Source organism: Blastocystis hominis, assembly GCF_000151665.1.
Source record: "Blastocystis hominis, Singapore isolate B (sub-type 7) whole genome shotgun sequence assembly, scaffold_2".
Lineage (NCBI taxonomy): Eukaryota > Bigyra > Opalinata > Blastocystidae > Blastocystis > Blastocystis hominis.
Genome location: NW_013171827.1, coordinates 264,247 through 290,996, shown reverse-complemented (window position 1 = coordinate 290,996; position 26,750 = coordinate 264,247). Strand labels below are relative to the sequence as shown.

The following is a 26,750-nucleotide window of genomic DNA, read 5'->3' as shown; positions in this document are numbered from 1 at the left end:
CGACGGCTTTCAAACCCTAAAAGTGATATGCTCCCCGGTCTCCGTTAGAACGATTTCTTTCATCCGTGCGGCCAGCAGAGTGCACTCGATCCTTTACAAAGGTTTGGCAGCTGGCAAACTGTCTGCAGCAATGACCACACTGCGTGCATGTCGTCGCGCAAGAAGTCAGCTAGATGGGGGATGATTGGTTGCTGAAACTCTTAGATTGCAAGATCAAAATATTTTTCTTTTTATATATAAATAATGTTCACTCGTTCTGCTGTTGTTGCTCGTAACTTTGGAACTGCTGCCCGTAAGCTGTTCGTGGGAGGAAACTGGAAGTGCAATGGATCTATTGCCAAGGTGCAGGAGATCGTTTCGACCCTGAACGCCTCCAACCTGAACAGCGATGCGGAGGTGGTGATTGCCCCTCCCACCGCTTACCTGCGTGATACCGTCTCGACTGTGCGCCCCGATGTGCAGGTGGCTGCTCAGGATGTGTGGAGCCAGGGCAACGGTGCGTTCACCGGCGAGACCTCTGCTGAGATGCTGAAGGATCTGAAGGTCGGTTGGGCGATCGTGGGTCACTCTGAGCGCCGCGGCAAGGGTGAGTCGGATGCTGAGGTTGCTACGAAGGCTGCCTATGCTCAGAAGAACGGACTGAAGGTGATCTGCTGCCTGGGAGAGTCCCTGCAGGAGCGTGAGTCTGGCCGCTTCGCTGAGGTGGTGACCCGCCAGCTGAAGGCGTACGCCGACGCGATCAAGAACTGGGATGACGCGGTGATTGCGTACGAGCCCATCTGGGCGATTGGTACTGGCAAGGTGGCGACCCCTGCTCAGGCGGAGGAGGTGCACGCCATTCTGCGTAAGTGGCTGCGTGAGAACGTGAGCGGTGCTGTTGCCGATAAGGTGCGCATCATCTACGGAGGTTCTGTGAACGCGAAGAACTGCAACGAGCTGGGCAAGCAGGCCGATATCGACGGCTTCCTGGTGGGCGGAGCTTCGCTGAAGCCCGAGTTCGTGAACATCATCAACGCGAACTCGACGGTGAAGAACGCTGGTCCGGTGAACGTGGGTATCAACGGTTTCGGTCGTATTGGTCGTCTGGTGTTCCGTGCCTCGCAGCCGAACCCTCTGGTGAACGTGGTTGCGATCAACGATCCGTTCATCACTCCCGACTACATGGAGTACATGATCCTGCACGATTCGACCCACGGTCCGTTCCAGGGAACGGTGAAGGCGGAGAAGGACGCGATCATTGTGAACGGTCGCCGCATTGTGGTGTCCAACGAGATGGATCCCAAGAAGATCCAGTGGGGCGCTGCGGGCGCGGAGTACATCGTGGAGTCGACGGGTGTGTTCACGGCCCAGGAGAAGGCTGCTCAGCACCTGGAGGGTGGCGCGAAGAAGGTGGTGATCTCTGCGCCGTCGAAGGACGCTCCGATGTTCGTGATGGGCGTGAACAACACTTCCTACACGAAGGACCTGAAGGTGGTGTCGAACGCCTCGTGCACGACGAACTGCCTGGCGCCTCTGGCGAAGATCATCAACGACAAGTTCGGTCTGAAGGAGGGTCTGATGACCACGGTGCACGCCGTCACCTCCACCCAGAAGGTGCTCGACGGACCTTCCAAGAAGGACTGGAGAGGTGGTCGCTCGGCCTGCTTCAACATCATCCCCTCGTCCACGGGTGCCGCGAAGGCTGTGGGCAAGGTCATTCCCGAGCTGAACGGTAAGCTGACCGGAATGTCCTTCCGTGTCCCCACCGAGGATGTCTCCGTGGTGGATCTGACCTGCACGCTCAGCAAGCCCGCCACCTACGAGCAGATCAAGGCTGCCGTGAAGGAGGCTTCCGAGACCTATCTGAAGGGAATCATGGGATACGTCGATTACGATATCGTCTCTCGCGATCTCCTCACCTGCCCCTACTCCTCGGTCTTCGATGCCAAGGCGGGAATTGCCCTCAATGAGCACTTCGTCAAGCTCGTCTCCTGGTACGATAACGAGTGGGGATACTCCAACCGTATGGTCGACCTCATCCAGTACATGGCCAAGGTGGACCGCTCTTAAATCCTCCGCCTCTTCCTTTCTAAGTGTTGTGTGTAATTAATCAAATTCTTTCGGTTTGTTTGTTTGAAGAAGTAAGGAAGAGAAATAGGAATAGGTTGAATAAATTAGGTAAGATAGAAAATAATCTTAAACCATGTCGATGCCCGATATCAGTGGAATGCCTATGAATTTCTCGGCATTCAAGATAGAGCCTCCCTATAAAACCAAGTAGGAAAGGACATTCCGGGTGATGGCTTAGAAACCGAGTGATCCAACGAGAGATTCCGGAAGTAGCATCGCTCTCCATTCGCTAATGCGTAGGAGTTGAAGCATGCAAAGACCTTGGGCGAAATCTATGCCGCTCTCGTGAAAATGCAAATGAATCTGATGTCTCTCGATATATTTGATGATGTTCGATTCGTGTTGGATGTTCGTACTGCGTTCTTTTGTCTCTTGAACTCCAAGCCGACTATATGCAGTTTGATCCGAACGCTGTCATGGTGCGCATGTTTTTGAAAGAGAAAAGACCAGTCATGCTCGGTGTAGGTGGTTCGTTCAGTTCCACGGCGACGGATGCCTCTCTTGTAGGCTCTTCTCCTGAGCTGTGATGGTTTCGTAGGAGGGAAATCTCGAAGTGGTGAATGCCACGGGCTATGCCGATCGTTTGGTGTCCCGCGTGAACTTCGACGTGCTTCGCAAGAGCTCGCTCTACAGCATCAATCTCCTGGTTCCCAAATCGATCTTCGGTCATCACCTTATTTTGGATTACACGAAGTAGGTTTTGCTTTCATTTGTTATATTTCTCTCTTTCTCTCTCTCACACATTCCAGATCCATCCGCGACTACCTCAAAGAAAGCAGTGTGAGCTGCCTCTCCGACGGCGTCACGCTTTCCCTCCAGCACCCTTCCCGCCTCTACAGCTTCGCCTACAGCCTCGCTTGGCGGGACATGCTTCCCGCCTCCAACGTCGACGTCGACGTCGAGCGCCGCTCGCTCCAGCACGTGAGCCGCGCCATGCTTCGCCAATGCCGCCCTTCCCTCAAATCCACGCTTTCCGCCTCCATTTCCCTCGATTCCCGCGATAATCCCGTGCTCCCCACCTCCGGATCCTCCCTCCGCCTCCAACTGGTTTCCACGTTTCCACGATTCGACGGTAGGCGTACAGCGGGCTCCTCGGCGACGTGAAACTCCTCCGAACGGATTGCTGGACGTCGCTGAATTTCCCGCTCACCGGGCGTTTCGGCGAAGAAGACGGAGTCGCGGTTCATTTGGCGGGGTATCTCGGGTGGGTCCGAAATTTGGCGCGAAAGCCCGCCAAATTTTACGACCGGGTTTTTTTCGGTAGAAACGGGGAAACCGGGGTGAAGGGTAGACGAGCAGAATATCCGCGGGTATGAACGAGGCGAGGTGGGGCCCCGCTCCGCTCCGGAAGGTGGAAACGTGGAATCGGGGATGAGAGGTAGATGGCGGGCGTCCGGGCGGAGACTTGTTGGGAGGCGAGCGAGGCGCGTCGGTGGGCGTGGCGGTGAGCTTCCCGTGCTCGTATAGCCGGAATGGGAAGGTCGGAATTCGAGGGCAGGTTTTCTGGAATTGGGGGAATATTTGGAATTCCCAAAATCGGAGGAACTGGGTGAGCGAGGTGAGGAATGTGCTGGAGACGGGGCTGCAGAGCTATGGAATGGGAGTGATGATTCCGTTTATGGGGATGGGACACTTGGAGGTTAATTATTACATTTCGAGAAAGCGGTTTGGATTTTTGTTCAGTACGAATTTGTGTGTTTGTTGTAATTAATGAATAAGGGAGATCAGGGGTGGGAATAGGAATCGAATTGGGTTGGAGTGGTGTTTTCCAAAGCATTGATGTGGATTTTACCAAACAAACAGGAGCACAAAACCAGAAAATTGATGATTCATTCATTCATTCATTTTTGACTTCTGCAGGCGCATTTGTATCTTGAACCCTATTGTTATCTCCATCTCCATTTTCAACCCTCTTCTCATCTCCATTTTCATCTCCATCTCCATTTTCAACCCTCTTCTCATCTCCATTTTCATCTCCATCTCCATTTTCTTCCACATCACCATCCACATCATCCCTCGTTCCCAGTCGCATACACACTTGTTTCGATCGAATCAGCGCGTCCTGGTTGTCAAACAGCAGCTCCAGCATCCCCGACCGATTCCCCACAAAACTCCCTCTACCCATCACATCATCCCTCTTCGTCTACCGAACCAGCTTTCCCCGCGGTTTCCCGATCCGATGCATCGGCTGCACGACCGTTTCATCGCCATTCGGATCGCGGAACAACACGCGAAGCCCAATCTCGCCATCGCGCACATCGATCGCCCAGATGATTTCCCGCCCTTTCTACGCCTCATTTGGCGGCAAATTTAAAAAACTTTCATGGAGAGCGGGAGAATGTGTTTGCCGCCCGGAGAAACGGAGAACTCGATCTCCGAATCCTCCTTCCCCGCGACAAAGGGCGCAGAAGGAGGGAGAAGAAGATAGGAAGGAGGCTTTTGCGCTAAAAGAGCGGAGTTGTGAGCTACAGAGCGCTGCATCATGCCCATGATCTAATCATCACGAGGCGTGTGTGCGAAAACGATGTCCATGCTATGTTCAAGGAAGGATGTTTCTTTTTCGATGAGGAAGTGAACGTCGGATTGGAGCTGGAGCGTGATTTGTTCGACTACAATCTTTTGTTTTTCGAAGGTTTCAAGGAAGTGAGGATCGACCGATCCGTGCGTTTTCATGCGATTCAACTCCGTTTTCATCGCGTGGAAGTCACTAGAGGACGCATCGCACAGCGATATGCGGTCCTGCAAGCTGGAAATCGCTTGCCGCTTCTCTTTCAGCGCATCCTCGAGAAGCTCCGAGGCCTCCATGTCCTATCCGTAAAGGAGAGCGAGCAGGAAAACGATTTTCGACTTTACCCAATTGCTGTACTCCATATACAAGAATTCCAGATGAGCACGAACGAGAGGGATCTTTTCACTGTCTGCACACACATTCTGGATTGTCTCCAGCGAGTTTGCTACAGTATTGGCACTATTTACAAAAAAATCGGTGAACTCCTTGACTTCCTCGTAACACTTCTCGATATGACTACCAATCAGCGTATCCCTCTCACGACTGTACTTATAGGCTTCAGCGAGCGATTCCAGCCGCTCTTGTAATCCCCTTAGATCGGGATCCTGTGCCTTCTTAAATCGTTTAGCAATCGTTGAAATGCCAGAAATCTGGTCAATAGACCATTTCAACATTTTGGCGGAGTGAACTTTTTATACAAACGTTGTCATTTGTTTTTACGTTTTTTTCGATGCATTTCAACGCGCATTTCGATCATTGTCACTGTGGTTCAAGTGAAACGTGTAAGCGAGCCTTTGAGATCGAGAAAGAACTGCAAACTAAGAAAAAAGAATCATTCCGCGGTTCTGTGTCTGTTTTTTACCAACTCCATCCTCACAACTTTTGTTTCCGAGAGAGTTTTTTTCTTTAAAAAGACTGCTATTGTAAAAACAAAGATTAGTATGGAATCTGCAGAAGGATTGACGAGTTTGTTCAAATGTGTACGTTTTTGCTTCTATTATTTAATTCTAGGAAACAAAGGTACGGGAAACAGAACAAGTTGAGATGTAAGTGAGGGAGATTTCGAATTATGTCCATAGTTGGAAAGCATATGCAACAAATGATGGAAAGGAAGCACTTATCCATACAATTCGTGTCGGTTCCTGGAAACCGGAAGTGGTGGATTGTTTTCTGAATGCACTAAAGATCGTAGAAAATTACGATTCGAACGAGTAAGTCGGAGGGTGTTGAGTATGATAGGCAGACTCTTTTTGCAATGCTTTGCCCATGAACGGAATCTCGAAAACCAAACGATTAGTTACGTAACCGAATCGATTCTGGACAACGTGAGAAGGTAAATAAAATAGATACGAATCTTACTCGCAGTGTGTTTGCGGGCATCGGTTCTGTGCGTCTCGTTCTGGTCCGCAAGTGGTTCCAAGACATTCTGACCGGTCTTGCCGACCTCCACTCCAAAACCGACAAACACAACGTTCTCATCCATGGTCGCATCCGGTAAGCTCTTTCTGTATCGGTCGTATCTCACTCTCCAGTCTGCATCACATGATGTACTTCCGATCCACCGGACAGGTTCGCCTCGGAGGTTATTTCTGGCTCACCGAGGCTCATGATGATGTTGATGCGACCAGTGGTGGAACCAATAGTGGAAACAATGGTGGAAACAATGGTGGAACCAATGGTGGAAACAATGGTGGAAACAATAGTGGAACCAATACTGGACCCAATACTGGACCCAATACTGGACCCAATACTGGACCCAATACTGGACCCAATAGTATAACCGCGGTTTCCACGTCGCCCCCTTCTCCGATTCCGCCGTGCTCAGGGAGTTTCCCGCAGGTGCGGTGGGCGCAGGAGGACAGTAAGCGGATTGGCGGCGGGCTGACGCGCAGGCTACCTGGGCTATTACCCGCGGGAAGTGCTCGAGGCGGGGCAGTGGAGTCCCGCGGTGGACATCTACGCGCTGGGCATGTGCTTCATCCACCTTCTCTCCGGCTGCCAGCCGTACGGTTTCCACGTTTCCCCAATTCTAGGTACGGCGAGCTGGACGACGCGGCCTTCATCAAATCCGCCATTCTCTCCGTACGTCCAGGACCGGGCGTTTCATCTAGAACAAGCCCCCCGCGGGACTGCTTCGCATCCAGGAGATCGACCCCGCGCTTTTTTCCCTCCTCCAGCGCTGCCTCGCGCCGCTGCCGCTCCGCCCCACCGCGGGGGAGCTGCTGAACGACCCGTTTTTTACCGCGGGGACGTCGCCGGTCATCGATCTCGGCCAGCCATTGGTCGAAAATCACGTGAACAGTATTCCAAAAAAACCGATTTTTTTTAATACTCTCTAGACCCTCCGCCCGATCCCGCGGTTATTTTCTCCAAAGCCTTCTTCGCCCCGCTCTCTCCGCCGCGCGAGCATGCCGCGGGAATCCGCTACGATTCACCGCCAGACCTCGCCAGCCTCCTCAAACAGCGCGATTCCCCGCGGGAGCCCGACGACGCGACCGGCCTGGGCGTTTCATCGGGTCTGGGCGTTTCGGCGACGCAGGATAGCGCGGAGTCGGAAGTGGTGCATATTTTGCCAAAAATGTGCCCGATTTCGCCCTCGCTCTCCGAAGAATCCGTGCGCACCAAATTGAATCTGCAGCGAAACGCCTCGGCACGAAGAAACCCCGCTTTTTACCCGCTGCTGTTGCCCCACGCCACGCTGACGATGAAACTCCCCGCCTCGCTGGTGATCCCGGGAACCGCGGGAATGGTCCGGCTGAGGCAGAAGGTCCGATTTTTGGAATCGGAGCAACCGTGGAACGCGATCGTGGAATTGGAGGCGGTGATCAACGAGCTGCGCGATTCCCGCGGGGTGCCTCGCCTGGCGGAGAGCGAGCGACGCGAGTTGGCGGGAGGCGTGATTGCCGCGCTCAATTTGGCGGGAAGCGAAATCCGCGAAAAAGTGGAAACCGCGGGAAAAACCTCACAATCCCAATCGCAATCGCAAAGTGTTTCATTGTTCCAGTATTTGTGTTCCGCCACGGAGCCGGTCTCGATTTCCCTGTTTCTCCCCGCGGTTTTCCTCAACGACGATCCGAACTGCGAATTCGTGGATCGCGTGGAGTTTCCACTCCCGCGGGACTGCGGCGATCTGGGAGAAACCGTGGAAACCGTCGCCCGCCGCCTGGCCGACGCCGTCGACGAATTGCGCGGCAAAAACGACCTTCCCGCGCTCTCTCCCCCGCGGAAATCGCGGTTAATCGACGAAACGCGCGGCGTTCTTCTGTTCCACGTCGGAATCCGCGGGGATTTCGATGTAGTTGGGCCAGCTCGTGGACCTGCAGGCCGATCAGCGCTGCATCTTCAACGACCAGATAACCGCGGTTATCACGCACTACCAAACGATCCAGAAATCGGCCCTTCTTTCGTCCCGGAATTCGGCGACGCGCTCGACGCCGCTGCGCACTTCCGCGGGGACGACGCCTCTTTCGCCGCTGCGGTCGAGCGGGGTATTTGGGTCGGAGTTTTGGGACGATTTGGGCCCAATAAAAGAATACACGGGTGACCCAATTCCTAGCAACTCATTGGCCCATATTACCATCCATGTCCCAATTGTACCATTTATGGGGTGCGAGGGATCCCCCGAATTAACGGTCCCGGTGACGTGCGACGTGCGGAAGCCGCATTTATCCGCGGAAATCGCGATGCAGGTGATGGAGTGGCTGAAAGTGGTGCATCCAATCGGATGCAAGCATTTAAATTTGCAGAAGGCGGTCGGGGACGCGATTCTGAGGGAGCTGGAGAAGGTGAAGCTGGTTTCGATTTCGGAGGAGCCGCCGAAATCGCAGAAGAAATCGCGGGATGGTGAGAATCGCGGGGAAGAGTGAGAAATAGAGCTGGGATTGGAGGTGAGTCTGACGAAGCTGAACGAAGAATCGTACGTGGCGTATTGCCAGATAACCGTGAAAAAGGACGGGACGGATAGCGTGTTTACGGTGAAGGAGACGCACAAGTTCGAAGAGGGCATCAGTGCGGCGGTGAATACGCAGTACGAGCTGATAAAACACATTCGGGGCGTGATCGTGGAGAGCGATTCGGATTTGAAGGAGAGGTTGAAGGAGGAGTTTCGGCGCGAATTGATGAAGATTGGGCAGGAAAGTGTGTAATTTAGGAGGGAAGGGGTGTGGATGTTTGTTAAAAAGAGAAGAAATGGAGGAGGAGGAGGGAGAAATTGATTATTGTGAAACAAAGGTTCAATCCAACTATCAATAGGAGCAATAGATTTGTATGTTCGATCCCATTTTATCACTTATTCGATTCATTCTCATCTCTATTCTTTCACATAATAATAATAATAATCATCATTACACGATCCCATAACATCAATCCCTTCTTTATTATCTCTATAATTATTCAAACAAACAACCATTTTCCATTCACACTTTCACCATATAATAAAGCACTCCATCCACCATCTTCGCGATCTACCCATCACTCCCTCCTTCCCTTCCCTCCTACCGCCATCATTCCCCCCATCACGCCGCACAACCGAACCACCAAACTCCAAAACTCCTTCCGATCCTCCCGAATCACGTGCTCAAACGGAGAGATTCGGTACTTAAAAAACAACCCGGGCTCCACATCCGCCGTCCCCGACGGTTCCACGGTTACCACTTTGTCCGTTTCATACACCGAAATCTGCGACACAGTTCCCGCCAACTCCCCACTTCGTTCGAACGGATCTCCACCCCGCCGCGCTCATAAATCGCGGGGAGAATCTCGATCTGGTACGCGTGCGACGTCACTACATGGGAGTTTCCGCCGCTTCGGTACGCTGATTGGCCAGAAATCGCCGCCCATTCAGCGGGTTTTCCACGCCCGGAATGTGTTTCCCGAACGAAAAACTGCATGTCGTCGCGCACGAAACGCCTACTGCTCGATGAAATGCGAGGATTTGAGCTTGGAAATGATCTCCGCGTCGTAGACCGGCGCCCCCAAAATGTCGATCATTCCCGTGGTTGTCTGGATATGGATGTCTCCCGCGACTTGGTGCACGTCGATGGCTCCCCAGATCATGCAGCCCGATTTGAACGACAGCACAGAGGGGCGGGAGTTTCGGCACAGCGGGCTGAACTGGAGAACGAAATGGGGGCTCCACCCGCGGGAATTGTAGGCTTCCACGATGGCCGAGCAGGTGTTGCAGCACTAGGGGTGAGAGGCACGAAAGGGAAGAACTTGGCCTTCTGCGCCTGCTCCGTAGCAACTACCGCAGGAATCGGAGGAAGAAGAAGAAGAAGAAGAAGAAGACTGATGATGTGAATTAGAGGGTGGAAAAGTACGATCGATTCGCGGTTGAATCCCGTCACTACGCCGTTTACATCAACATCTAGTTTCATAATCTGGCTCGAGGAACCATAGGAATGAATTCCATCCTCATCCAAAACGTCGAATCGCAGTTCTAGCTCTCAGATGGCAGATTCCACCGTACTTCGACAGGTGATGTTATACATTGTCAAATTAAAGTCGATAAACAAACGATCTTCCGTATCCTTTCGGACAGTGATGGATTCAGTCCTCTGAACACGCATATATGCAAAAATCTCTGTTAGGAATAGAATAATCATGATACAGGTGGTAATTACAGAAACTACGTCCTAACTGCGATTCTGTAATCCTACCATATCCCCCTCCATTTGTCTTTATCACATAGTCGTCATCCACTTTGGGAAAAAGATCCAATCGCTTCACTCCGCTCCTATATTTGGAAATCAATGATTTGTGATCTGCAGAGTCATTCCTTCGTTTCCTTAGACCCTCCATTCGGTTTCTGAGAGACGATTAAGGAAAACTGCAAAACGGGACAAATCTGTAATTCCACAAAGCAAACCCGGATTTATTTATTTATTTATTTATTTATTTTAAGTGTTGAAATACGAACGTCATGTGTGCTTGGAAGAGTACCCTATTCGAATTCTTATTTGAACAAAGAGTGAGAACGAATGAAACACTTGCTCATTTTCGAAATTGTATTATTCTTCCTACATAAAAAACAGGACATAAAAGGGGGCCTGTGTCCCTATTTCAAAACGTATTATTAATTCCTAATTCTTAAACCGAATTGTCCCATTCAAGTCAGATTGTGGACATCATTTTGTAAGAATGAATGAGGTCGACTTCTACTCTAAGCCGTTTATTGAAAACGCCTCGGATGAACTGTTGAATTCCTTATTCAGAGAGGAGGGGGTCTCTACAGATATGCAAATGGGCGATTCACTTACCTCGGGAGGCCTATATTTCGATGGTCACGATAGTGAAATATTTACTGATGCATCGACTGTCAGTACTCAGCCGAATGGCGATTTTGCCCCTATAAATTGTAAGAATACTATTAAAATTTCATTGCACTAGACTCCTCGTCCTATAGCTATGGCATAAGTTTTCCAAATAGCAGCGGTTTCCCACCGTTTTTCGTTCTTTCCGAGAATTGACGAAATAGACTTATCCCTTTCATGAGCGAGAGTTCGGATATTGCTGTTCCCATGCCTTATACTACACCAATCTATGAACCATCCGAAGTGTCCCTTCTTGCCCCTCAGAATGACGAGCCTCAGCATCTAAAGCGCATCCGATCTGACCCAATGATGGTAGACCATTCGTTAGAGAGTCGTCCCATCGTTCGCACAAGTTCGCGCACCAGCTTGCGCTCTCGGAACTCCGACTACTCAGAAAAGCGAAACCGTAGTGTCCACGCATGTCGTCTTCCCGATAGAGCACAACATCTCTGAGAAGAAGCGCATCGAGCGAATGAATTGCTGCATCAACGAGCTCTTCACGCTCCTCGAAGTTTTTATCACTCGCATGTGTTTCGATTCTCCCTAGTCCTCCGGCGTCTCCATCCGCAAGAACAAAGTCACCGTCCTCACCGAGACCACCAAGAAAATCCGCTACCTCGAATCCGCCGTCAAAGAACTCCGCCAGAAAGTCCGCGAGGCCGAAGTCGGTGTCGGAGCCGCCCTCCATTCTAGCTGAATTCGCGCCGACTCACCAAGGAAGTCCCCATTCGCACCAATCGCAGCTCCGTCAACTACCACGTCATGTTCCTTCAGAACCCCGTTCCCCAGGCCATTCTCGCCGCCGACGGACAGTTCCTCGACGCCAATTCGCAGTTCTGCAGGTACTCCGTTTCCACGTTTGAACACCAGCTTGACCGGCAAGACCGTGCAGGAGCTCCGCGAGATGACGCTCTTCAAGTTCGCGCACCCCGACGACCTGCCCTGCGCCTTCGGGTCGCCTCCGTGCTCTGCGCTCACCGGTAGGTCCTACTCGGCCATGCTGCGCGGCGACGCCGCCACCAACAGCGTCTGCATGCTGCGCCACTGCTACATCGGCGATTGCTACCAGTCCGTCTTCCTCTCCCTCTCGCTCCTCCGCATGGACACGCCGCCCAGGGCTCCTATGGCTCCTATGGCTCCTATGGCCTCTATGGGCCCTAATTCTGCACCAATAGGGGCCATGAAAACAATCGGGTCAATGGGGTCCATGGCGTCCATTGGCTCCATTGGCTCCATTGGCTCCATTGGCTCCTTCGGCTCCATGGCCTCCGTGGAATCCGCCGGCTCCGGCAGAGTGGGCAATCCCGCGGAAATCTGGGTCGATGGCGCAAGGAGCGGCGCGAAAACCGCGGGAATCGACGCCCCGCCGAACGGAGCGATGAACAGCGGGTTCCCCGCGGGGAATGCGAATGGGAGCACAACCATGAATCAAGGGAACACAATCATGAATCAGGGGAACACAATCATGAATCAGGGTACTGGAAATGGTACTCCATCTCCGAGCCACGGCTCCGGTTCCTCCGGTTCCTCGGGTTCCTCGGGTTCCGACTCCGCGTGCGCTGCGTCCGTCTGCTTCGTGTGGAATTTGCTGCCGCTGCTCGCGTGCTCATGCACCGATGCCTGCAGGGATACCATGTAGGACGCGCGGCGAGGGGTGCACGGTAGGAGGAAATGCTCGGGGCTGCTCAGGGGACGCGATGGAAGCCTCTATCAGATCAGCTTCCCTGCCGATTTGGTGCCATGGGGACCGCAGCCGGTTGACTCAAATACCGGCGTGCCGATCCGGGGAGCGTTCGCTGGGAGGATGTTCGGGGCGTAGAGAGAGAAACGCATTGTAGTTTAGATATAGTTTGGTTTGTTTATTATTATTTTTGAGAGATTTGTTCCATACATGCGAGACACAATGCCTAGGCAGCGACACCGCAATCGCAAGTTCGTTTGCACTACGTGTACCAACGCTTTTGTGGATAGGGCACATTTGCGAGCGCATGAAGTAGGTCGCTGCGAAATTTGCTTCATAGAGACGACACACTCCAGAAGTAAGCTTTTTGCTTGCACTGTCTGCAACAAACGGTATGCTCGCAACACAACCCTCAAAGAGCACGAGAAAGTGCATCAACGTAATGGTTTTGCGTGTTTACGCATGATCCACTAGTGAAATCAAGGGACTTGGTGTGTCCTCTTCGAGATTGTGGAAAACACCTTCAATCCAGATCGGAATATATCTTCCACGAGCGAGATCATGAAAGGCTTATTTTGGATGGGTACGAGGCGTTCTCGTTCGATTTTTCAGTTTTTGAAAAGTTTGTTCATCCGCTTTTGATTACTTGCAGCAATTTTGCTCAGTTTGGCAAAGAAGACACGCGAATCCCGATCTTTCGCATCCTCCAGAAAACTCTCGTCAATGAACCCGAGCCGGAGTGTCGCAGCGTTCACCGGTTTCCCTCCTTGCACTCTCTAAATGCTTAGCAAGCGCCTCGAAAACCTCACAACCCAAAACGAGCAACTCATCCACTCATTACAAAACCAAATCAAACAACTCGAATCCCAACTTGATTTCGACTCACTTTACACACTCGACAGCGACGAGGAGATCCAGGTCATCCCGGAATCCTATCTTCGCGACGAGTTCCCTTACTACTGCGGCGTTTCCACGTGTAAAAAGCCCTTTCCCAACTATTTCGCACTCTATCGACACGCTTCTCAGCACTCTCCACCCATGATCAGTTTCCCTGTTTCCACGATTTGATGCGAATAGTGATCGCCATGAATGACCAACTCTACTTCCCTCCCACGTTCTATCATTGTCCCATTCCTTCCTGCGAGGTAGAGCTTTCCCCGCGGTTTTCATGTAGTATGGAGAAGGGAAAAAAGCCGCTCCGTTTGATTGGCTCCGAATCCATTACAGGGAGTTTCATCGACGAATGGTGAATCGAATTCGCAGAGAACAACTCACGATCCCGACTCCCTCCGAAATGAGCAATAACCGCGGGAACGCGATGGATCCGACCTTGCTGAGAATAAGCAATAATAACGGGAATGTGATGGTGGGGGAATCGAACGAGAGCCAATCGATTGAGTGCCCAGAATAGCGCCGATTTCGAGGGATGGAGAGGGTGTGATTCATCGGTTTGTTGTGTTTTTGATAAGAATTCCATTCGAATTCTATATATCCGTTTGAGTTTTCTTTAGAATGCTGCTGCATTCTATTCGAATTTTTCGTCTCTTTACGAGAATTCCTTCAGTCTTTCTTTCTTTTTTTTCTGTTTTTATTATCTTCTATTGGACTCTTTGGCTTTGATCGATTCTTTGTTTTCACAAACACTCTCTCTTAATTTTTTTTTAATTTCTTCTCAACCAATCTCTCTCCTTCTCTATTCCTTCTTTTCCTTTTCCTTTTCCTTTTCCTGCCCATTCACCGGCATCATGCTCCATGCGAGTCCCAACACCATCTACCTCTCAATTCTCCTTCTCTCACCCACCCAGCACCCGCTCAGCAACAAAACGCATCCCGTCGCACCCAGCTGCGCAGCGAGGCGTCCAAGCAAAACGGGTCCCACGAGTCTGCAGAGCGATTCGACGACGTCGTAATAAGCGAGCGAAGCGTTGAGAGAACGCGGTGGAGCGATGGACGCGAGGAGATGAACGAAGGTCGTGGCGAAAATCTCCTCGCCGATGGTGTTGAGAGGCACGCAAAGAAGGAGATATTGCGAACTAGATGAGGATAGAAGGAAGGAAGGAAGGAATACAAGGAAGAGAGGAGAAGCTGAGCGAGTTTTCCGATGAGGAGAAGGAGGATGGAGAAGCGGACGAGGCGAAGGGAGGAAAAACGGCGGGAAAGGAAGGGAGTGATGAAGAACTCGGTGAGAAACATGTAGAGATTGGAGAGAACGTAGAGAAAACCGATCTGGGAGGGCGAGCCGTCGAATTGATCTTGAAGAAGAATGATCTGATGGTTAGAACACGATTCAATGCATGCTTTGATGGAACCGAATCCCTTGTTTAACACATCAATGAGAAAAAGGTAAACGTAATAGAGCAAAAGGAGTGGAGTGAGATGCAGTCCATATCGGGAAGAGGACTACATCGAACCAAGCAAGCAAGCAACAAACAGATTTTGTATTCGAATTCGAATTCGAATTTGAATTCAATTCCGATGTGGATGAATCAACAGAAAAAGAATCGTCATCCGGATCGATAAACCAAATAATCACGATCGATTCGATGACGTAGAGGACGACACACAGCAAAATCGCGTACTCTAGAGGGAAATGGGATGTGATAAGCGAAAGAAGAAGCGAGCCCGTCTAGCGATGAACCGCTCACTCACAAAGCACACAAAGGAACCCATGTGGCGAAGGGCCGCAATGAGGGAAAAGCGCTGTGGACTGTGATCATCTTTGCTCATCATTGCAAGTGCCTATTTCGCAGACAATGAGAAAAACACACTTTGCAAGAGGTCGTTGACTGTTTAATCAGACCGATTAGAACACGACTAACCACTAAGGATGTGATACTTCCTCGAATAAGCAACAGGGCGTAACTAACGCCCGATCCGATCGAACTGATAAGCAAAATCATCTTTCGAGAAAGTATCCCATTGGACAAATAGCCAATAATAGAACCGCCGATAATTTGGCAAAATCCGTATAAACTAGTAATAGCACCAAATCCAAACGCTCCGACGCCTAATTCCTTCGTGAAGAATGGAATTAGCGTGATCACTAAAGCCACACCTAGTGCATCGAGAAATGACACGAACTCAATGGTTCGGTTTACCATATTTTTTCAAAAATGAGCCAGCCCTCAAGACAAATTGAGCACAGAATCCCAGAGGGTTCAGTACTTTCTTTTTGAAATAAATAGACTCATTCTACTTTGTTTCGACTGTAATTTTTGTGATTTCCACCGATAAAATCGCACCCACGCGATTCACTCATCTTTTTCGTGTAAAGCAGAGTTGTTCGGAAAGTAATTTAAATTTCGAGTCGTCTCATTTAGAATCTTGGGATTGAATGAAACGAGAGAGTGAGCATCTTTCTCCAACCGACGTTGTATCGTGTTTTGAGCGCTGATCTATGCTGTAGACAACGAAACGGATCGAGGATGAAACGTCGATTGTAGCTATTGAAGATACTTTTCAAGCTTTGGCCAAGAAAGCCAAATTGGAAGCTGAAAACGATACAAACTATGTCGCTGTGAAGGGAAGGTTAGTTCATTACAATGTAAATCGTTTGAATCGATATGATGGCATGATTGGCCAACCAAAAATCGTGACTTGTACTCGAATCCCCATACAGCGTGCCAATAAAGAAGAATCAGATCCCAAACCATCCATTCCTCCTCCCCAATCCAATCACTCCCCTTATTCATCACAGTTGTCTCCACCAAATTTGCTCTATTCTGTTTCTAATAAACAATTTCTTCCTTAAATCGTAGGAAGAGTTTTCCCTAATCACTGACCACATCTCTTCTTCCCATCGTCCTCGCTGGAAGCGATACGACGAAACACGACTGCAGTGGCTGCTCTCGAAAGAAAATGACATGTCTATCTCGTTCAATCGCAAAGTACTTCTTTTTTCTCTCCCTCTTTTCCCACAGAACCGAATAAAACTTTTTGATTGGCTCATCGACGTCTCCACTGAATTCGACATTTCCACCGAGACCACTTTACTCGCCGTCCCTTCTTTCCATGACCCCCATTTCTAGTTCTCCCTCATCGACGCGTTCACCCAAACCACCACTCTTTCGACCTCCCATCTGCAATGTTTGGGCTCCGCCGCGCTGCGTTTGGCCTCCAAATTCACCTACAGCCCATGTCCGAGCTGCAAGGGTTGATTCATTCGCTTTTTTTGAGACGTAGTACTTTCCGATCTGTCGCTTCACTCGTTTTCGAGCAGCGATGTGTGCGCCATGGAGATGAACGTCCTCATCGCGCTCGACTATTCCGTGTGGCGCGTCACACCCTTCGATTTCCTCATCGTGGCTCTGGCCGCGCTGGAAGCGACGCCCCAACTCGCCTTTTGCTCTTTTGTAGGCGTGCTGGAGGCACTCAAGCGCAGTATCTTTTGGAAAGCGGGTTGCTCTGCGGCGTTTTTGAGGGGAAACGCCCGTCCATCGCGGCAATGACGAGTGTGAAGGCGGCCATCGACGGACTGAAGCGGAAATCCAAGCCAATTGAAGCTTCCTCGACGACTTCGTCGGGTTCTGCGTCGGGTTCTGCGTCGAGTTCTGCCGAAGAAAGGGAGGGAGCGGCGGAATGGAGCCGACTGCCGACGTGTCTGCGATTGGGGGAGGCGGAGCTTTGCCCAGGGATCTCGGAATTGCTGAGCTGTCCGTCGCAGCTCTTAGAGAGAGGATTTGAAGTGAGGGTGGAGTGAGGGGTTGACCGTAGGCTTGCTTTCACAAGTACGCCGACCGCCATCGCGATGCAATCGCTTCCATGTTGTTATAATCATAACAAGCATCATTCTTCTATTCAATCCAAATAGTTTTATCTTATCTTATCTTATCTTGTTTGTTTGATTGATTGATTCGTAAACAGTTCGATTGCTATTCTTTTCTCCCATTCATCCCAATCAATCTCAACTCTTTGTTGTTATAATCATAACAAGCATCATTTTCCCATCCATCCCAAACAGTCCAATCCATGTTACATGTTTGCTTGTTTGCTCGCTCCTTCAATCAATTTCCTCATTTCTCCCCTTCCTTTCACCTTTGTTTTCACAAACAACAACACAACTAAATCTCAAAGCGAGGCACTTCCCCACTCAAGCACTCCTTATCCAGCCGCGGAAACTCCGTTGAGCTCCGCAGCAGCACGCGATCCAGCACGCTCTCGGGCAGCGATTCCTTCATTCCGGGCAGCGCCACACTCTTCAGCTTCCAATTCTTCGGCACCAATCGCTCTCGCACCGCGCGCATCCCCTCCTCCGACTCAATTCCGCCCTTTTCCTTCGCCAACGCCGCGCATTCCCGCGCCAGACCCATCAACTCGCACGTCTCCCGCTCTTCTTCGCTTCGCGGCTCCTTTCCCGCCAATTCTCGCTCCAACGTCTGCAACAAACCCTCGAAGAGCTGCGTGTGGCAGAACTCCTCCGCGAACGGCCGCTCCGATTCGGGGAACGACGCAATAAACGACTGCGTGGCGAAGCTCTGGGCATTGCCCTCGTCGGGCAGGAATTGCCCAAGGTTCTGGAAGAACCACACGAAGAACGAGAAGAACGAAATCCGCACGTCTTCGAAGAATTCCTTGAACTACCCATCAGGGAAACCGTGGAAACCTGCCTCCAGAGTCTGGTTGGGAGCACGGACATCGAGACAAGGGCCTTTGACGGGGCTCTGCACGCCCTTCGGAATATCGCGCAGTCCGATTTGCAGCAGCAACGTGAGTGGCCGCGGGGCCGACGCTAAAATCACCGACACGCGGCGGAACGACATGCCCACCACGGGGATATCTGCGTTTTAGCGCGAGCCGCCATGCGCACCGTTGACTTCGAGAATGACCGGATCGGCTTGCAATAGGGGACATTTGTCGATATTGGACCCGATCCAGCCCTGCAATTCGCGGCTTTTCGCGCTGTTCAGCACCACGACGTCCTCGATTACCGCGGGAGTGCCCACCGGGACGTAGACGAGCTGCCGGCGCTCGGGTTGGAGGAAAGCGCCGAGCGGCCCGGGGCCCAAATGCACCGAAAACAGACAGGAAGTGGCCACTTTGGAATCGGGACGGTCCGCCCAGAGCACCGAATCTAATCGGTTACGCGGAGAACCGCGGGGAGGTACAGCGGAGAGGCTTGGTGGCGGTGAGGAGGGCGTTTCGGGGGATAGGGAGGGGTCGGATAACCGCGGAAGTAGGGAAAGTGAGCTGGAAAGAAGAAGAAAAAAAAAGAAGGAAAAACCTTGTCGAAGTCGAGATGGACGAGAAGAACGGGGGCATCGGCGTCGAAGGCGTGCTTCGCGAGCGTCGGAGAGTAGATCCCGATGAGGTAGGGCGTGGGAGCCTTGGAATGGAGCGGATAGAGAAAAGAAACTTGAATGTAGTCGATGAGCTGCGCGGGAAGCAGCGGAATGAACGTCAGAGTGTATTGAATCGGCGCCAAGAGCGACAGCAACGCAGTCGAACACAATGTTAGCTGGTATTTCTACGGTGTACGGGGTTCCACGTTTCCACGTTTCGGCTGTGGAGGAGAACCTGGCCGTCGCGGAGAAGCGTGGAAACCACCTCTTGGATGTGTGTGAGCGAGAGGCAGCCGAGCAGACTGCGCATGCAGAGCGGGTCGCAGAAGGGAAGGCTGCCTTTGGGGGGACATTCCAGGACGAGCTGGCGATGGAACAAGGGGATCTGCATGGCATGTGGCGATGGTGAGGTACCTGGATGGCGTAGCCGGGCTTGTAGAAGGGAGTGAAATCCACGTAGTATTTGATGTCCTGCTCGATCGGAGTGAGGTCGTCGAGGTCATCTTGCTGGGAAGACTGGCGGGTGAGCATGTGGAGAGAGGAGGAGCGGAGACGACTCATGGGATGTGATTGAGCGGAGTTGATCGCGTCGAGAGTGATTTCGTCGATCTCTTCCGAGGCAACGGCTTTGTTGTAGAGACCTCTGGGAGTGGAGAAGAGGGAGTGAGGAGTACCGCAGGAACGAAGTATGGCACGAGAAGAAGGGTTTCAGAGAAAGAATACAAAGCGCTTTGGGAATATAGAGCTCTTGATTGTATTTGTTATAGCAATCGACTCCATTTATTTCTAGGATTCATGAAAAGATACACACAATGCCTACTCAACTTTTCATAAAAAACTAGACTGGTTCCATAATTCTGTGAGCCGTCTCTATCGAATGACACAACGCAGATGGTTCTACGATTGTGTGAAGCAGAATGTAAAAATATAGGGTTTTCGTTTCTCAACTTCTCGATACTCGATACGCGCACCTTCCGGAAGGCAAAACTAACATTTAAATTGGGGACTGATTTTCATTACAAACTCGGCATTCTCCGTAAAAGGTACATCTTCGTAATCGGTCTCAGGGAACCGATCGATGATCACAGGATTTGGATTTTCCGCCTCTAAATCGTTTTCTACACACCGTCATCATCAACGCACGAGCGCTACTGTCTATTCGAACAGACGCAACAAAGAAATAATCTGCGATACGTATGTTTGAACTCATTTTTGGTGTATCATTGTCAAACCGCGGTTTTGAAAAAATAACGTTATTCAAAAAGAAGTGGGCCCATCTCTTCACTGATATGTCTCATACAAAGCAGGTGGTGGATGCGCTGACATGGCTGTATGAGAATCAGGTTTTTAAAACATTTTTGCCGCATCACGGGTAGGATCTGGATCATGGAGATGACCATCTTTACCAATTGTCAAATGCAATCGAATGGGCAGAACATTGTCAAGAGGCGGTTTTGCTTGAACGGGAATCCACCTTCGTAGAGTTGCTGGGGATGTGTTGGGATATGCCCCATCGGTTGCCACGCCTGTATCGTTATCTATATCAAAAGTTGCTGATTACGGTGTGTTCAAGGCTGGGAGGAAAGGGATTGAAGATAGCTTCCGTTTTGTTTGATCCTGACAAGTGTGTTTTGTTTTCTCGTTCTCCCTCTGTTGAAGATCTGTATTTCTATATATGCCTTATTCGCCAACTGATGCTTTCAAACCCGTTATTTCTTGAACTGGAAGTGTTTGTCCATACATGCCTATCCCACGCTGCAACTTGCTATTGCCACGTCCTATGCCGCATTTTTAAATATTATGAGCAGCAAGAACGGGAACTCATCCTTTCTGAATCGGAAATACACTCATTTCTCACAAAGCATCGTGTGTGTTGTAGGGAAAAGCGCTACTTTTACAAACTCCTTCCCTTTTTAGCCAGAACTACAAGCGTATTAGAGGCATGCGATTTTGCTCCTTCTGATCCCTATCATCTTGTGAGTTTGTTTCGATGTGCTTTGGAGGGAGAGGATTTACGTTACGTACGAACCGTACTGGGACCGACTGCTTCCCTCTCTTCCTCCGAGGTGCTTGATCTGGTGGATGAGAATGATAAGCACGTTCTCTCGATTCTGGATTGTGTATCAACGCTTGTTCTGCAATACTCACAGCTCCCGCCCCAGATTTGCTATGAGTTTGTCGCTGACTTTATTCGGCGAATTGGAGAAGATGTGGGTATCATTCTATGCTTTTTGGAAGACTCTGTCGAGATTCTGAATGTGATCATAAACGTATGCAAAATTTTGGAGAGAGACAGCCACCATCCCTCTTCACGTGAGAGAGAGCAAATCCTACGATTCTTTCGCATTTTCGAGGAGGAGTGTGCGGAGATGGAGAAGGCCAAAGCGTTCTCGTTCTCACTCCTTCCAGTGATTCGGAGATTACGCTTTACGCGTTCTTTTTTTGGCAGAGGCCAATGAGGATAGAATTAAATTTAGGTGCATTTTCCAGCATTGTTTGTTTGGAACATACTTTCCTTTTTGAATATAAAGTAACAGAGACAAATGGCAGTTAAATAGAACCGTGGTTATTTGGGCGATTGTTGATTTCTTTTCCAATTCTCATATTCGAGTGTTGTTCTTATGAAGAATTACATACCTCTTCTAGTTATCTTCACTGTAGCACTTGCTGTACCTGCAGGTACGTTTTTACGATGTTCGACTAAACCACCAGTGCAAGTGGATGTCGTTACAGGACCTGTTAATTTTTGGTTCTTAGATTGTTTAAATAAAGTTTGGTAGGCGTCGAGCGCATTTTTTGTAATTGTGTAGCTCTGAGCTAGATGCCACAAAGAACATGAACGTGGAGGATGGAGCGTCCGTGCCCATTGAGTTGGAAGAAAAGCCCACCTACACCCTGTTTGTTCAGTGTCTCCGCTCCGAGGATAATTGCTATGTGTCCTACTCCACTGCCAGCTGGAATAGCACGGTTTCGGTCGCCCCGATGGAGTCTTCCACCTTCCCCGCCTCGAATTCTGCTGCCATCCTGGAAGCCTCGATGACTCCGGAGTACTACAACCAAGAAGGCCCGGTGGAGGTCGTTCTGAAGTTCTCCCTCACCGGTTCGTCGTTGCCGGTGCAGCTCTCTCTGACCGCGTCGGATTTGACCATCACGAACGGCGCGCTTTCCAGCGAGATCTCGGAGCCGAACCCTGGCGAGTTCCACTTCCAAGTGACGCCCTCGGCGCGTTCCTCGTTCGCGGTAATCCTCTCTCCCTCGCTGATGACCGCGGACGGCTTCTTCGTGGAGCGCGGCGCGCTGCAGGCGGTGCTCTTCGACGACGAGGCGCCCTACCTGCTGACCACGCAGTACACCGACGGCCTCATCGAGGACCTGGAGACCAAGCAGATCGTGCTGACGCTGAACGAGCCCGTCTCGGTGCTCTCCTTCTCCGGCGTGGTGCAGTCCGTCGTCGCGAGCTCGGCGCCCAACGCCTTCGAAGTGGTGCTGCGTGGCTCCGGCGACGCGCTGATCGACTTCGAGGACCTCGCCGGCAATCGCTTCAGCTTCTCGCACCCGGTCGTCTTCGGTAGGCTCGCTCTCTGCTTTGTTTTTCTCACCTGCAGACCCGCAGTCGGACGTGGTTCTGATCGAGCAGCCCGCGCTGAACGCGACGCTGCCGCTGAATGGCCGCGTGGAGTTCGCGTTTAACCACGCGGTGCAGGTGAGCGAGACGGTGCGCGAGGCGCAGCTGGCCACGGAGGAAGCGACGATCTCGGTGCGACTGGACAACCAGCGAATGGTCCGCGTGGAGGACAACCGCGTGCTGATCTTCTTCGACCCCGCGGTGATGGCGGAGGGCGAGTACGTGCTGACGATCCCTGCGGGAGCGTTCGAGAGCGACGCGGGGAAGACGTCGGAGGCGATCGTGGTGCCGGTGTGGGTGACGGGGAAGCAGTGCAATACGGGCTATGTGGTCGGAGGAATGCGGGGAGAGAAGTGCCGTTGCTTTAGCAGCGGAGATCGCTGCCAGTGCTCGTGTGGAGAAACGTCGTTTTCTAGAAAATATTAGTGTGGGGTGTTTGTTGGAGACACAGGATATGTGAATCAGAGGAGATGGCGTGGTGGTTTGCTGGAAACGAGATGCAGGTTGGTTTGCTGGAAACGAGATGCAGGTTGGTTTGCTGGAAATAAGATACAGATGACTATTCTGATACGAAATACAATTGCCAGGATAGAAGAAAGAAAGACATTACCTGATTACAAACAAACCCATCACTCTCTCAGTAAACTTTCAAGCAGAATACAATGTTTCCACTCCCCATTTACCCATTTCCAACACTCACTCCACTTGACCTATTTCAAACATCAATAGTTTGTTTTTGTTCGGTTCTATATTCGCCTCATGAACAAACTACAAAATAAAACGATCGATATCGAAGCTATTGAAAAAGTTGGGACTTGGAAAGGGGAGATTACGCGTAGGATGACGCGAGTGCAGTGTACGAAACGGAACTGAAGAGAGAACCCTATAATTTCCGTCTTTGGTGGGAATATATTCAGTCCAAGCGAGATAGCGAACCCGAAGTAGGATTTGGAATCTGTTTGGTAATCCGAAGGTGCGCTTTGCCTTGTACCGAAGAGCACTGGAGAAACTGCCTGGAAGCTACAAGTTGTGGAATAACTATTTGACGGAGCGTAAACGCCAGGTAAGAAACGGAATGGGAAGGTAATGGATAGTGCTTAAATGTGGTAATTACAGACAACATCTACGTGGAGGTGAACAATGATTATGAAAACGCTCTGCGCACCATGCACAAAATGCCCAAAATCTGGCTGGGCTACTGCAACTTTTTAATCTCCCAAAAGAAAATCACAATGACTCGCCGTACCTTCGATCGCGCCCTCCAAGCGCTCCCCTTAACCCAGCACGACCTGATCTGGGATCCCTACATCGCCTTCATCAAATCCTGCGGCGTGCCCGAGACCGCCGCCTGCGTCTACCGTCGGTTCATTCTGGTGGAGCCGGAAGCGATCGAAGATTTCATTCATTACCTCATCGAAACGGAGCACTACGACGAGGCCGTGAAGCAGCTCTGCCGGCTCTTCAACGAGGACCGCTACAAGAACATCGAGAAGGAGAAGCGCGGGGAACTGCTGTCGAGCCTGCTGAACCTGCTCATCAAACATCCGCGCGATATTCTCTCCGTAAACGTGGAGCAGATGATTCGGAACTGCATTCGCGAGTTCGAGGGCGAGCAGGGCATGTGGTGGTGCATGTACGCCGAGTACTTCCAGCGACTGAACAACGTGGAGAAGGCGAGGGACGTGTAGGAACCGCGGGGAGGGTGCGAGATAGCTTCGAAGAAGCGCTGCAGAGCGTGCATACGGTCCGCGATTTCTCGATGATTTACGACACCTACGTCAAGTCCGAGTTCCGATTGCTCGAGATCCAGATCGAGAAGGTAGAAACGGGGAACCCGGTCGAGCGTAGGGCGATCTGAGCGACGGGGAATCGCGGGAAGACGAAGACGCGACCTTCGATTTTGGCGGGGAATCGCTGGACGAAGACGGCGACCTGCAGGACCTCCGCGAGGACGAAAGCGACCGTCTGCTGCGCGAGGCGCGTCTGAACTACCTGATCAACAACCACCACGTGCTGCTGAACAACGTGCAGCTTCGGCAAAACCCACACGACATCCGGAAATGGCGGCAGCGCGTTCGGCTTTTCCTGGACCCCGCGCAGGGCGTCGTGACCGAGCCCGACCCCGCCAAGGCCGTCATTGCCTACACGGAGGCCGTGAAGACCGTCGATCCTGCGCGGGCGACTGGGAAATTCTCGCAGTTGTGGGTGGATTTTGCCCGGTTTTATGAGGGCTACGACGACCTCGAAAACGCAGAGCGCGTCTTCCAGAAGGCCGTGAGCGTGCCGTTCAAGTCGGTGGAGGAGCTGGCCGCGGTGTGGGCCGAGTGGATCGAGATGGAGATTCGCCATGACCGGTTGGAAGAGGCATATCAGACATGTCTGGCAGCCACCACGCCTCCGAGGGGCGTTGCAAAGTAGGTAGTGGGAGAAGTGGAAAGGGGGTAGTTGGATGGGGAGAGCGTGTGGGGAGAGCGAGAAAATGGAGGATTGGGGTGAGCGCACGGAATGCGCACGGAATGCGCACGGAATGCGCACGAGATCTGCATGGATTTTGAACCAGTTTCCTGCACGAGTTTTAACTGGGTTTAAACGAATTTAAAAGTGTTCCAGTCTGAGCGTAGGAAGGAGTTTGGAAGGATGATTCTTTCTCTTTTCCCTTCTTTCGACTCTCGCGCACGAGTTTCGCACGAGTTTTAAACCATGTTTATTTCATTTGTCACGCGATACCTCACCCAAATCCTCTCTCTCTCTCCATCCTATCCCACTCTCGCTCTCACTCTCTTTCATTGATTGCCTTGACTCTCTCGTTGCATGCCATGCATACTCACCCTCTCTAGAGAAGGCTACCAAACGGTCCAAGAACGCGTCTACAAGTCGAACCGACTCTGGAACCTGCTTCTGGACATGGAAGAGAGCATCGGCACGATGGACACCACGCGCGCTGCCTACGACCGCATGTTCGATCTCCACATCATCACGCCTCAAGTACTCCTTCCTCCCTCTCTCCTTCCTCCTCAGAACGTTCTGAACTACGCCGCCTATCTCGAAGAGCACAACTGCTACGAAGAGTCCTTCCGCGTCTTCGAGAAAGGCCTCGACGCCTTCCCCTACCCGCACAGCCGCGAGATCTGGCTGCAGTACCTCAACCGATTCGTTCTCCGCTACAAGGACGCCAAGATCGAGCGAGCCCGCGACATCTTCGAGAAAGTCTTTGTCTCGCCCCTCCTCCTCATCGCATAGTGTCTCGAATCCGTTCCCGCGGAGGCCAGCAAGGAGTTCTACCTGCTCTACGCGGAGATGGAGGAGAAGTACGGCATGGTACGGCACTGCATGGACGTCTTCGACCGCGCCACCAGCGCCGTGCCGCCCGGAGAGTCCTACGAGATCTTCCTTCTCTACGTCAAGAAGGTCGAGGCCTACTACGGCGCCACCAAAACGCGCGAGGTCTTCGAGAAGGCCATGGAGACGGTCCCGGACGACCGCGTGAAGGACATCGCGCTGCGCTTCGCGGCGCTGGAGACGCGGCTCGGGGAGATCGACCGCGCGCGAGCCATCTATCTCTACGCCTCGCAGTTCTGCAATCCGCGCACGCAGATCACCTTCTGGAAGCTCTGGCAGGAGTTCGAGGTGTCGCACGGGAACGTGGAGACCTTCCGGGAGATGCAGCGGACGCAGCGGAGCGTGGAGAGCGCGTTCCTGCAGCAGGAAATCATCAGTCAGGATCTGGTGGACGCGACGGCGGCCGCGGAGGAGGCGCATCCGACCATTGCTGGGTTTAAGAGGGCCTCGACGGAGGGAGGGAAGAATGCGATTGCCAGCTTGGAGGAAAAGGCGAGGAAGGTCGCGAGAGCGGACATGGAGACCAAGGAAATGAGCGATTTCAAGAAGGAGGTGGAGAAGGACCCGTCGGTGCTGGAGAAGGTGGGAAGGGATCCGATGGTGGTTGTGAAGAATTTGGAGGGCGTGACAAGCGAGAAGGTGTTTAGTGAGGAAAAGTGGTTTGTTTGTTGCAGAACTTTTTGCGTCCGGTTTTAAAATTGCTCTGCCAAGTCATTAGGAGATTGGATTTGAGAGTATGTTAGGTTTTTGGGGAAAATCGGTAGCAAAACCAATTCGATATGGTCAAGTTGCATTCAAGTCTTTTCGTTCCATTTCGCCTAAGTCAATTCTCGCGGTAACGATGTCGACTGCATCTTTGCGGAAGGTGGAAGTCTCGGTGATTCTGCCACTTCGGCGA

General features: G+C 51.6%; 13 protein-coding genes; 8 read left to right on the top strand and 5 right to left on the bottom strand.

Moving 5' to 3' along the window:
* Nucleotides 1-243: 243 nt before the first annotated feature.
* GSBLH_T00002545001 (Glyceraldehyde 3-phosphate dehydrogenase) lies at nt 244-2,101 on the top strand (the record flags this gene model as incomplete). XM_013041015.1 has 1 exon in its annotated part: nt 244-2,101. The coding sequence occupies one exon, from the start codon at nt 244-246 to the stop codon at nt 2,047-2,049; it is 1,806 nt and encodes a 601-aa protein (XP_012896469.1). The 3' UTR covers nt 2,050-2,101.
* An 81-nt stretch (nt 2,102-2,182) lies between these two features.
* On the top strand, nt 2,183-3,213 carry GSBLH_T00002544001 (Sam50; the record flags this gene model as incomplete). The annotated part of the gene is made up of 6 exons (XM_013041014.1): nt 2,183-2,256; nt 2,288-2,318; nt 2,350-2,461; nt 2,494-2,612; nt 2,648-2,802; nt 2,859-3,213. The coding sequence occupies 6 exons, from the start codon at nt 2,183-2,185 to the stop codon at nt 3,211-3,213; spliced, it is 846 nt and encodes a 281-aa protein (XP_012896468.1).
* Nucleotides 3,214-4,252: 1,039 nt separating this feature from the next.
* GSBLH_T00002543001 (uncharacterized protein) lies at nt 4,253-5,292 on the bottom strand (the record flags this gene model as incomplete). The annotated part of the gene is made up of 4 exons (XM_013041013.1): nt 4,253-4,396; nt 4,429-4,602; nt 4,633-4,917; nt 4,948-5,292. The coding sequence occupies 4 exons, from the start codon at nt 5,290-5,292 to the stop codon at nt 4,253-4,255; spliced, it is 948 nt and encodes a 315-aa protein (XP_012896467.1).
* A 2,928-nt stretch (nt 5,293-8,220) lies between these two features.
* GSBLH_T00002542001 (uncharacterized protein) lies at nt 8,221-8,781 on the top strand (the record flags this gene model as incomplete). XM_013041012.1 has 2 exons in its annotated part: nt 8,221-8,461; nt 8,492-8,781. The coding sequence occupies 2 exons, from the start codon at nt 8,221-8,223 to the stop codon at nt 8,761-8,763; spliced, it is 513 nt and encodes a 170-aa protein (XP_012896466.1). The 3' UTR covers nt 8,764-8,781.
* Nucleotides 8,782-9,088: 307 nt separating this feature from the next.
* On the bottom strand, nt 9,089-10,419 carry GSBLH_T00002541001 (uncharacterized protein; the record flags this gene model as incomplete). XM_013041011.1 has 7 exons in its annotated part: nt 10,276-10,419; nt 9,937-10,244; nt 9,833-9,904; nt 9,531-9,802; nt 9,431-9,501; nt 9,325-9,401; nt 9,089-9,295 (listed from the first exon to the last, which is right to left on the bottom strand). Exons 2-7 carry the CDS (start codon nt 9,991-9,993, stop codon nt 9,089-9,091), a joined length of 756 nt encoding a protein of 251 aa, XP_012896465.1. The 5' UTR covers nt 9,994-10,244; nt 10,276-10,419.
* A 337-nt stretch (nt 10,420-10,756) lies between these two features.
* Nucleotides 10,757-12,776, top strand: GSBLH_T00002540001 (uncharacterized protein; the record flags this gene model as incomplete). XM_013041010.1 has 8 exons in its annotated part: nt 10,757-10,973; nt 11,006-11,060; nt 11,094-11,335; nt 11,367-11,440; nt 11,477-11,593; nt 11,623-11,771; nt 11,800-12,564; nt 12,595-12,776. The coding sequence occupies 8 exons, from the start codon at nt 10,757-10,759 to the stop codon at nt 12,746-12,748; spliced, it is 1,773 nt and encodes a 590-aa protein (XP_012896464.1). The 3' UTR covers nt 12,749-12,776.
* Nucleotides 12,777-12,820: 44 nt separating this feature from the next.
* On the top strand, nt 12,821-14,021 carry GSBLH_T00002539001 (uncharacterized protein; the record flags this gene model as incomplete). Its single annotated transcript, XM_013041009.1, has 5 exons — nt 12,821-13,049; nt 13,085-13,367; nt 13,399-13,655; nt 13,688-13,755; nt 13,785-14,021. The coding sequence occupies 5 exons, from the start codon at nt 12,821-12,823 to the stop codon at nt 14,019-14,021; spliced, it is 1,074 nt and encodes a 357-aa protein (XP_012896463.1).
* Nucleotides 14,022-14,422: 401 nt separating this feature from the next.
* Nucleotides 14,423-15,750, bottom strand: GSBLH_T00002538001 (uncharacterized protein; the record flags this gene model as incomplete). XM_013041008.1 has 4 exons in its annotated part: nt 15,379-15,750; nt 15,269-15,349; nt 15,042-15,236; nt 14,423-15,010 (listed from the first exon to the last, which is right to left on the bottom strand). The coding sequence occupies exons 1-4, from the start codon at nt 15,508-15,510 to the stop codon at nt 14,423-14,425; spliced, it is 996 nt and encodes a 331-aa protein (XP_012896462.1). The 5' UTR covers nt 15,511-15,750.
* Nucleotides 15,751-16,181: 431 nt separating this feature from the next.
* GSBLH_T00006447001 (uncharacterized protein) lies at nt 16,182-16,767 on the top strand (the record flags this gene model as incomplete). Its single annotated transcript, XM_013041007.1, has 3 exons — nt 16,182-16,334; nt 16,369-16,608; nt 16,639-16,767. The coding sequence occupies 3 exons, from the start codon at nt 16,182-16,184 to the stop codon at nt 16,765-16,767; spliced, it is 522 nt and encodes a 173-aa protein (XP_012896461.1).
* Nucleotides 16,768-17,665: 898 nt separating this feature from the next.
* On the bottom strand, nt 17,666-18,369 carry GSBLH_T00002536001 (uncharacterized protein; the record flags this gene model as incomplete). XM_013041006.1 has 2 exons in its annotated part: nt 17,666-18,180; nt 18,213-18,369. 2 exons carry the CDS (start codon nt 18,367-18,369, stop codon nt 17,867-17,869), a joined length of 471 nt encoding a protein of 156 aa, XP_012896460.1. The 3' UTR covers nt 17,666-17,866.
* A 24-nt stretch (nt 18,370-18,393) lies between these two features.
* GSBLH_T00007075001 (uncharacterized protein) lies at nt 18,394-19,419 on the bottom strand (the record flags this gene model as incomplete). The annotated part of the gene is given in 5 exon segments (XM_013041005.1): nt 18,394-18,680; nt 18,715-18,796; nt 18,831-19,073; nt 19,085-19,273; nt 19,303-19,419. 5 exon segments carry the CDS (start codon nt 19,417-19,419, stop codon nt 18,394-18,396), a joined length of 918 nt encoding a protein of 305 aa, XP_012896459.1.
* Nucleotides 19,420-21,500: 2,081 nt separating this feature from the next.
* Nucleotides 21,501-22,939, top strand: GSBLH_T00002535001 (uncharacterized protein; the record flags this gene model as incomplete). XM_013041004.1 has 4 exons in its annotated part: nt 21,501-21,567; nt 21,601-21,664; nt 21,699-22,456; nt 22,494-22,939. The coding sequence occupies exons 1-4, from the start codon at nt 21,510-21,512 to the stop codon at nt 22,937-22,939; spliced, it is 1,326 nt and encodes a 441-aa protein (XP_012896458.1). The 5' UTR covers nt 21,501-21,509.
* Nucleotides 22,940-23,272: 333 nt separating this feature from the next.
* Nucleotides 23,273-26,548, top strand: GSBLH_T00002534001 (uncharacterized protein; the record flags this gene model as incomplete). The annotated part of the gene is made up of 8 exons (XM_013041003.1): nt 23,273-23,320; nt 23,353-23,454; nt 23,487-23,576; nt 23,608-24,197; nt 24,227-24,301; nt 24,373-24,927; nt 25,351-25,720; nt 25,754-26,548. The coding sequence occupies 8 exons, from the start codon at nt 23,273-23,275 to the stop codon at nt 26,546-26,548; spliced, it is 2,625 nt and encodes an 874-aa protein (XP_012896457.1).
* Nucleotides 26,549-26,750: the final 202 nt, after the last annotated feature.